The sequence below is a fragment of the Lepidochelys kempii genome, chromosome 1, assembly GCF_965140265.1.
Source record: "Lepidochelys kempii isolate rLepKem1 chromosome 1, rLepKem1.hap2, whole genome shotgun sequence".
In the NCBI taxonomy this organism is placed as follows: domain Eukaryota; kingdom Metazoa; phylum Chordata; order Testudines; family Cheloniidae; genus Lepidochelys; species Lepidochelys kempii.
In genome coordinates, this window is record NC_133256.1 from 50,749,536 (window position 1) to 50,759,678 (window position 10,143).

Here is a 10,143-nt window from a genome sequence, read left to right on the forward strand (position 1 = left end):
TAGACTTCTGTTATGTTCCATTGCAAAATCTAAATATTATACTATGACATTTGGATGCATCTAGAAAGAGCATGATGTCAGATCTGGGTTCTTATGGCTATGCAGATATACAATGCATAGAATACTTACTATACTGTTACATTTCACTATTTTTGCTACGTTTCTCTTTAGACAATTCTGTTTAGATTTTTGCAGGAGAGGGGGAGCTGAGGTTAAAAATGAGCAGGATCCAGGTACCAGACATGTGTTTTCCAGTTCTGTTGCGTCAACAGGGCATCAGGGTATACATTTTACCAGTGATGCAATGTATCATTTGGATTTGGGGGCCACAGTTGCAAAGATCACCTGTTTCAAAGTAGCAGCCCTGTTAGTCCGTATCCGCAAAAAGAAAAGGAGGACATGTGGCGCCTTAGAGACTAACAATTTTATTTGAGCATAAGCTTTCCTGAGCTACAGCTCACCTCATCGGATGCAGCTCACGAAAGCTTATGCTCAAATAAATTTGTTAGTCTCTAAGGTGCTACAAGTCCTCCTTTTCTTTTTAAAGGTCACCTGGATTCTGGTTTTTCTTGCAGTACTCATGCCCCGGATGCATTGATCTCGTGCAAAAGGAGTAGCACTTGTCATCTCTGGTGCCAAATGAGCGGGGGCCTTGTGTGCTGCGGTTTATGGAAGGGAGCCGAAGGGGGTGGGTGTGGGGGTGTGTGTGTGTGGGGGGGGGGGTCATTCTCCCATGGCCCGCACCGCTCCAGCAGCCAGCGGGGTGTACCAGGGAGAGCAGCAGCCAGGGGCTACTCAGCGGCGGGCGCGCGTCTCGCCTTCAGGGCCAGCCCGGGGCGCCCTGCTCGGCCCCGGCCCTCCGTGGGGGGGGGGGGGGGGGTCCCGGACACCCGCGAGCCCCGAGGCAGGGAGCGTGGAGCCCGTGGCCAACCCCCCGCGCCGGGCCGGGTCTCCATGGAGATCCCCCAGGGCCCCGGCACGGCCGCTGCGGTTGCCACGGGAGCCGCCGCCGCCGCCGGTCTGAGCTTCCAACGGGCCGGGCCCAACAGCCGCGGGCGGGTCGAAAGTAATCAGCGCCCGCGGGGGAGGGGCTGCGCCGCCGCCTCCCCCGCCCCCGGGACGCGGGCTACATAGGCGGGGCTGGGGGCAGCGGGGCGGCTCGGCGCCCTGGCCAGTGGCTGCCTAGCGGGCAAGGGGCGGCGGCGGCGGGGTCTCCCCGGCTGCGGGGCTGGCGTGTAATGCGGGGCGCGGCGGGGCTCCCGGGGCACTAGGGCGCGTTGGGCTCCCCGCAGGACCCCGGCGGGGGCTGGTTCTGCCCTGGGCGCTGGCGTCCGTGGGCGCTTGGCCCGGGCATTGCTGGCGGGGCAGGACCTCCTGGGAGCTCGCGAGCCTGTCACCCTCCCGCTCTGGGGCGCCTTGCTTCAGAGTGCTCTGCCCTGGCAGTAAGCAACAGCAAGGAGAGCCTCCGCCCTGCGCCTCCGAGAGCCCCAAGGGCGCCCTCTGGCCGGGGTTACTGTAGCCGCCCTCTTTCAGTAGCCTCTTCCCTTGCGTCCCTGCTCCCCCCCCCCCCAAAAAAAATTTCCCTGTGGAGCTGCAGCGCTTGTCGGGAGCGGCTCCAACAGGGAAGCTGAGGTATTTTTGGCGGGGTAGCATTAATGAAGGCAAATCTGTCTCACACGGAGTGTGAAAATCTGTTCATGAGTCACAGATTCTAAGGTTAGAAGGGGTCATTGTGATTGTCTCCTCTGACCTGGGTAAGGCAGGCCAGAGACCTTCCATGAAATAATTCCTAGAGCATATCTTTTAGAAAAACATTCACTCATGATATAAACATTGTCAGTGATGGAGAATCCCCCATGGCCCTTGGTAAATTGTTCCAGTGATTAATGATGAGACCTAGAGGAAGCATCCTGCATTTAGAATAAGAAGCAGTAATGGGCGAGAGCTGCACTCCTTCTAGGAGTGGAAAGGGGAATCTAGACTCTTGTCTCTAGAGAGAAATTCGGGTAAACTTGCCTCGGATGACTAACATGCCATTCTCTTCTCTTCTCTTAGCTGTCAGCTGCTGACCTTGAAACAATGCATCACAACGATAAGAGTGGGATCTCCCAAGGTGGAAGTTGGGAGATCCGCCGGGTTGCAGCTGGGCCTTATTCCAACCAAAATCCACCACAGCGGGCTGTGCTTGGGCTGCTGACTGAGAATGGGCAGTGCTTGAGGGCATGTAGCCAGGTAACTTTTTTGGGGGGGAGAACCCCATTGCTCATTGTGGGGTTACACTTATGAGAAGTGTCTTTCAAACGCCCAAGGTGCCTTTTGTTCATGTGTGGATGATACTATTTAAGTCCGATATAACATGGGCAGTTGCTATGGAAGCTTTTCTGGTCTCCAAACAAATTTTGTCAAGGCCCCTGTTATTCCAGCACTGAGTCTCCTCTTACTATGCATCTTAACCAGAGACCATGAGGAACTATGACCATTTTCTCCTTCCCTGAGTGTTTCTCTAAACCTAGTTCATCTTTTTTTAAACATTACCTTTGTGAACTGATATGTAAACCGTCAAAGGGCATTGCTGGGAATGTTGGTAAACATGAGTTTAAAAAACGTATGTGCAAAACATGTATCTAAAAGTCTGACTGATCAGGAGATATTTAAGTAAGTAAATACCTAACATGATTTCATTCTTCCCCCCCGCCCCCCAACTGACACAAGCCTGATAAATGACCTGACCCTCAGCTTGCACTGGAGGGACACAATACCAACTCTGGCAATTTTATTGCAAATATCATCATTTTTAATATCTTCCTTGAAGCCCTAGTTCCTGGAATCCCGTGATTACTTGAGAATCTCAGTTCAGCTTTTTTAAAAATATATAAAAGATAAATTTCTAGCCCACAGAATTGCAGAAACAAGCTTGAAAATGTGGCCCAAGTGCACCTTAAAGGCTCAAACTAGAATGCAAATAAAAAGAACCCAGCATTTATTACCTCTTGACTTTTAAGGCTATTTTATGATTCTTTTTGAATGCTTGGGGCTGGCCGTACTGGGTTTGCAATACGTAATTTGGCTAACACACATGATTTGCTTTTCTCTTTCTATTTCATCCAGAGCACACATGGGATTTAAAAGGGTAGTGCTTCCATCCCTGTTCAGTTAGCAGATCTTTTGGGGGAGGTCATGGCTAGCTAGTATTCTACAGTGGAGCCTTACTGACCATTTCTCCCTAACTTGGAGCCCAGCTTTAAGTAAGGTTTCTGGAGGGAGAGGGACTATTACATGGCTTCTCTATACCCTCGACCTATGGAATGTAGGGCTCCGTGGAAATGTATATGCCCATTAACTGCCAACTACTGCTCAAAGGTTCCGTGGCTCGGTACATGACTCCTACAAGGTGTTGATATGGTGGCAATACATTCAGAGAGCAAGAATTGCCTTTCGGATAGCCTTTTTTCTCAGTTTCCCTCCTGTTCCAGAATAAATTTAGGTGCCAAAGCCACTATGCAGACTTTAATCTGGTTAGCATGGCTCTCTCTAGTACTCTGCTGTGTCATACACTGGAATGGTCCTTGCATGTACAGTAGCTGCTACTCCTGTGCAAAGCTCTTTAGAGGAAAGCAGTCCAGTAGGATTAGAGTAATAACAGATTACCATTTAAAGGTGGTAATCCTTAGAGTACATCTGGTATTCTGTAATAAAAACAGACCTCCCCCTTCCCCCCACCACAGTCTTCAGATCTGAGCATCTAAAGCCAGGCTCCTAAATAAAGGAACCTGACTACGGAAGTTTGGCATACCTACAAATCCCACTGAAGCCAAATGGGGGTTGGAGGGGCTCAACATCTCTGAAAAGCTCTTATTTGAGTCACTGCAACTGCAGTTCTTATTGACATGGTGGGGTTTGTGATTGCTCAACATTCTGAAAATTGGCCCCCTTTTATTTCAGAGCCTAACTTTGGCCTAAGCTTTTTCAAACCTGGGTGCCTAATGTATTGCTCAAAGATGTACTTAATACAGTGTATGCTCATCGGGGGTTGCAAGCTCTTAGCTCAGGTTCATAGAATGAATAGACAAACTACTTGCCCAGTTCAAAACCTTCACTATGAATTGGGCTAAACCCTGACCCACTTGTGCAGTTCATGGGCATACTCACTAGAATTATAAGAAACTTCTAATAGCTTTCATCTACAGGCTTGCTCTTGACTATTGGCAGTCCAGGAAGACTGATATGACCCTTATAAAAGGCTTTTATTAGCTTTTCAATACAAAACCCAGTTTTTTTCTGAAAACTGTACTCTTAAAATGACAGGTTTCAGAGTAGCAGCCGTGTTAGTCTGTATCCGCAAAAAGGAGTACTTGTGGCACCTTAGAGACTAACAAATTTATTTGAGCTGAGCTTATGCTCAAATAAATTTGTTAGTCTCTAAGGTGCCACAAATACTCCTTTTCTTTTTACTCTTAAAATGATCTCTTGAGACATTTGGTATAGCATTAGTATACATATGCAAAAACCGTTTTAACAATCTTAATATCAAATTATAAAAGACTGTTTTTGAACTCTTAATGCCCTTCTTGTTTTCTTCAACAAGCTAAGGTAACAAGTGTTGGGCTGCATTTAATGTTGGTAGTTCTCAGCATGAATAAATTGAACTGTAGCTCAGAGCTTATAATTACAGTTGGCATTTCAGCAGAATTGCTCAGGCTGGCCATTTTGCAGATGAATGTTTGACACTCACAATATGAGATTATTCAAGACTGATCCTGTCTTATTAAACTGGAAGATAATTAATTCTCCATGTGGCACAAATGTCCATCATTACAGCAAGATGGCAGTAAGCAGAATTTCCTAAATGCCAGTTGTAATGGCAAGCTTTGTTTCAACTAATGTTCAATTTATTGATGCAAGTGCTTGCAGTCTGCAGTGCTAAGGAAAATGTGTGGCTTTGTTCTAAAAATATGAATCTCGCTTTTTCTGTTTGTAACTAAATCTCTTCCTACAGGTTAAATCTGTACTTTATTTCAGGGTACCACCATAGTCAGACGCTTCTCTGGCTCTGAAAATGCTTTCTCTCCCTCTGGAAAGAATATATTCCCTAGCTGTATGGTCAATGTAACATCCAAGCAAGGGTTTGCTATATATGTAGATGAACCAGAGCAAAAAGACAGATGCAGCTGCACAGTTGTAGAAGAGGTGGAACCTAGCCAGTGTGAAGTGGATACTAGCACAATGAAACCCAATATTCATCTGTTGTTGGATTTGAGTACAGGTAACTGTCACTGCTCAAAACCTTGCTTGTAACATTAATCTCATACATGAAGTGGCTTACTTTTTTAACAAAAGTAAACTTGTCTACATTATCTGTAGATTACTTGTTCATATAGATGTGATTCAATCTTGTACTGCAAGCAAATTGGCAGGATAAGTTAAGTCTTGTTGGATGCCTTATGTAATAAGAATCCTGATTATGCAGGTTCTCCTATGTTGGTGGATACATCATTCCAGTCACAACATGAAGTTCATATGGATAACAATGTGGATATAATGAATGTGGGAGACTATGCAGAAGACATTCATCAGTACCTTAGAGAAGCTGAAGTGAGTGGCTTTCACAAGCCTATGTCAGCGTTTCCTTGACCCTACATGTACTGGCAACACTTAAGTCTTAGATGTAGATTGCCACTCTTAAAACATTGCTGCATGACACAACTTTCAGATTCTCGGGTTGTCATTTAGCATCTCTTTACTACCTGCATTCTCTTTAACAAAGCATTCTCCGTAAGCTCCTTGTGTTGCTGGCCAAGGTCAGAGCAGGAGGTAGTGAGAAGATTCTTCTAAGATGCAGGACAGCTTTGGACTCTAGCTCCTCTCTCAGATGGAATGTGTAACTGAGCTTTGCTGGGGTGAGGAGGCTTGCAACAGCTCTTGAGAACCTATTTATCAAGTTGCGAGTAAGAGAATGTGGCAAAGGGCTGTAGCAATCTGAGGAGGTGGTGGTTACCTGGGGCTCCTAACACCCACCAGAGTAGTACTTTTACTACACACTAGCTTTTGCACTGTGGTAGGTCTTCCTCAATTACAGCTATCAAACTTCATGATTTTTGTTGCTGAATTCAGTACAGCTCTCCACTCATTGATGGTGGGAATCAGTAATGGCCTTAATATATTTTCCATCAATGAAAATAATTACTTACACTATGGATATGGCAAAGGTGGTTGTTCTTATAATGTCTTAATTATTGAACCTCAAATCTTTCTAAACAGATAAGATACAGGCCAAAACCATATTACATGCGAAAGCAGCCAGACATCACATCAGGGATGCGTGCAATCTTGGTGGACTGGCTGGTGGAAGTTGGGCAAGAATACAAACTTCGTACTGAAACACTGTACCTAGCAGTCAACTTTCTGGACAGGTTTCTTTCCTGCATGTCTGTCCTCAGAGGGAAGCTGCAGCTTGTGGGAACAGCAGCAATTCTTCTGGCTGCGTAAGTGTTCTTTATGTTGCCTACTAAAGTCTTGACAGACCCAAACTTGTGGGAAAAGACCTCTTGGACTCATTTAGAAGTTGAAACTAAAATCTATTCTGAAGAGCTGTGCTGGTTCTGACAACACAAACCTTGTAGTAGTAAGAATTTGTCTTCAAACTTACATTCTATCCTTCTACTTAATTCACCAACTCTTCTTACTGATTTTTGATTTTGAACATGGACTAAACCAAAACTTTTGTCTGGAGCGTATTGTATCACTGAGACTTTTGGCTCTTAAAGCTTAAGCTGCTTAACTTCAACGTGAATTCTGTTTAAAAAATGGTACAAGATGACATCCTGCATAATATAGCTCTTAAGGAGGCAGTCTAATGTCTGTAAGTGTTGCCCTGTTGTATAGTGGATCTAAAAAGGACTTGTAGGTAAAAGCTGAATGTATTAAGCTTGTCAAAAGGTACCATGTGTGTTACAGGATATGCCTAAGTAGGGGCTGAAGTCTATGAATCTTGTTGAATGAAGGTGGACCCACATGCTCATCCCAGCAATGACTCCGACAAGCCTTTCTTTCTGATTGCAACTTCAAACCTCATAGACTTAATGGACTTTTTGCACTGCTTTTTAGGAAATATGAAGAGATCTACCCTCCAGAGGTAGAGGAGTTTGTGTATATAACAGATGATACTTACACAAAGAGACAGTTATTAAGAATGGAACACCTGCTCCTGAAAGTACTGGCTTTTGACTTGACGGTACCAACTATCAACCAGTTTCTCCTTCAGTATTTACAGAGACATGGAGTCTGTGTCAGGACAGAGAACTTTGCAAGGGTATGTGTTACGCTCCTTTAAGGGCTGTGGGAGGGCAGTGATTGATAAACCAGGAACATTGGGAGGAGTGGGAACTTTCAGACTTGGCTTACTCTCAGGAGCATCCTCTTGAGTGGAAAACACCTGTCATAGGGAACATGCTGAGGGTGCCTGCCTGTCAGTCAAACATGACTGACACACACCCTGATAAACCAGTACCCTAACTGGAGATTATATGGTGCACAGCACATTCAATTTAAACCTACTAGGAAATCTATCACACTTCTTGCTTTCCAAAACTACAGCTTTATGCTGTCAGTCTGTACTGATAGAACATGTATAGTGGTAGAGCCCAGAGGCCCCAACAAAGATCAGGGCCCTGCCATGCTAACCACTGACTGTACCAATATAATATAGCACTACAGGACATACATTTTCACTATCAAAGGACAAAGGGTAAGAAAGCAAGTCTTATTCCCACTGTCAGATAGTTTGCGTGCCTCAGCTCCTTAACTTGCCTGGGGCCATGTAAGAAGCCTATGATAGAGCCGAAAACAAACCCAGGCCTCCTGAGTCCCATTCCAGTTCCTTGACCACAAGACTGCCCAGCCTTCACTCAGCTAACTGGTATCTCTCTAAAAGGTGACTTCTGACCCCATTAAAGATTATTGTAGAACTCCTGTTGACTCTAGTAAGGGCAGGATTTCACCCTAACTTTCTCAACAGAGAAAGCAACTTTCTCAACAGAGTATATAATCCACTGTTCTCCAAAACTGTGGTGCTGGAAAGATAACCAATGCTTGTTTGGAGCACACTGAATTGATCCCACCTTATACACAGAGGTCTATTTGAAAGTAACTTTTGCAAACTTCTTTTGCCTAGTATGTAGCAGAGTTGAGTCTCTTGGAAGCTGATCCATTTCTGAAGTACCTTCCTTCACAAACTGCTGCAGCAGCTTACTGTCTAGCAAACTACACTGTGAACAGGCATTTCTGGGTAAGCTCTTAATTCTCTGAGGTGCTGTGGAACAGGGGGTTTCTTACCTCTACAGGTTCAGACTTAAAAGTGGAAAGAATTTCCACTCCAGATAGTATGAACTAGCAGATCTCTTGGGAGGGTTCTAGTTCAACTAAACAGGCTTTTCCACTGGCATACAGTTGATATCTAGCTAGTTAAAGATTTGCTCCTCTTTTTCATCTAGAACTTCTGCACAGGCAGGAACAATACTCTACTTTGGTCACTGGCTGAGACTAACCTGATATGGTACACAGTCCTAATGAGATTAGTCATTAACCATCTTGTCAATGTATTGATCCACCCTATAAAAAACTGAGACTGGCCTCTATGCAACTGTTTGTGTTTGGGGGAGGAGGGGGAGATTAGAATCTTAGTGCACATGGTTTTATCCAAATACTAATCTAATTGGTATCTGCCTCTGTGCTGTAGGAATAATTTCATTTGGTGGTAATGGTAGGGGAAACTCTTTAGAACTGGTGAAAGACACCAGCAAGTATTCTGTCTGCATCAGAAGGAGCTTCTTGTCAGCCTTCTCTGCTGTAGTAAAGACCTAAAGTGGACATTGATAGTAGGATGCATCTGGGGTATTGAGAGTGCTCAGATCCTCTATGGTGACTGCTATGGGATCTCACTTCAGCAGCAAAACAGATGCATCTGTTAATCTAAGTAGTCAGCAGAAATGTGACCTTGCTTCTTGACAGAGGGCCTCTACCAAAATCTGGAAGACACAATACCTAAACAAATGCAATAATGTACCATAATTCTTTTCTCTACTGTTCAGCCAGAAACACTTGCTGCATTCACTGGGTATTCACTAAGTGAGCTAGTGCCTTGTCTGAGTGATCTACATAAAGCATGCCTTGATGCGTCTCATCGACCACAGCAAGCAATTAGAGAGAAGTACAAGCTGTCAAAGTAAGTTCCTAAGACACTAAATGCTTTCTGTTTGGCTCCAAATGACAGCAGGCATTAAAATTGGCCAAATCTCTTCAACTGATGCAAATCATGCTGTTCTGATCAATGGAGATATGCTATGGGAGGTCCTATGTGCAAGCTATTTAATCAAAAGTTTCTGCATAACTGGTAGTCCTACCTTGTGGGAGCTACTAGATAGTGGCTGATACTAACTACAAACATCTTGAAGGTTGAGGTGATCTTAAAAGTAAGAACTGCTCTTCTTATAAGAGCAATCTTACAATCTAGGCATAGCCATAACTTTGTTTCAGATTTGCATGATGCTGAAGCACTCAGGTGCTGAAACCCAAATCATTCTTGTACCTCAGTAGGGTTTCCTATTCACAAGATGTCAGTTAAATAACTTGTAACTAGCTGCCTGTTTCTATTGTAGGTACATGCACGTATCCTTTATGGAGACACCAGCAGTTCTTCCTCTGCAATAAATGCCAGTGAACGAACACACTGACTAAAATCGAAGCACTTGCCTCCTGATCAACAGAGTTGGTCTTACATTTTTATAGGGCACTGCAGGTCATGTGTCAATAACCATGATGCTTATTGTTTTAGCTGACATTTTTAAATGATTTTTTTACAAGGACTATAGTCTAGTTTTAATGTAAACTAAAAGCACTTTTAATAAATATCTTGCCTTATGAATATGTCTCTAGCTTCACTTGTCCAAGCTTCAACTTACTAAGATTTGTGGTGGATTCTCTATCTTTGGCACCTTTTTAAATCAATATTGGGTGAATTTCGGTTTGAACTGGAGCATCTTAGGGGGGAAACCTCAGAAGTCCTATGGCCTGTGTTCAGCAGGAGGTCAGACTAGATGATCACAATAGTCCTTATGGCCTTATAACCTCTAAATCTTATCTAGGTCT

The 10,143-nt window shown here is 44.4% G+C and overlaps 1 protein-coding gene across 3 annotated transcripts; it reads left to right on the top strand.

Annotated features, from left to right (window-relative positions):
* The first annotated feature begins 948 nt into the window (after positions 1–948).
* Positions 949–9,884, top strand: CCNA1 (cyclin A1). Of its 3 annotated transcripts, none has more exons than XM_073322414.1 (9): positions 949–1,235; positions 2,056–2,232; positions 5,020–5,263; positions 5,468–5,592; positions 6,259–6,482; positions 7,105–7,309; positions 8,171–8,284; positions 9,087–9,220; positions 9,654–9,884. In XM_073322414.1, exons 2-9 carry the CDS (start codon positions 2,080–2,082, stop codon positions 9,703–9,705), a joined length of 1,251 nt encoding a protein of 416 aa, XP_073178515.1. In that variant the 5' UTR covers positions 949–1,235; positions 2,056–2,079; the 3' UTR covers positions 9,706–9,884. The 3 variants fall into 3 exon arrangements, with proteins under 3 accessions (XP_073178515.1, XP_073178604.1, XP_073178443.1); XM_073322503.1 differs by lacking the exon at positions 949–1,235 and adding an exon at positions 1,246–1,632; XM_073322342.1 differs by lacking the exon at positions 949–1,235 and having other exon boundaries at positions 1,246–2,232.
* The last annotated feature ends 259 nt before the right edge of the window (positions 9,885–10,143 follow it).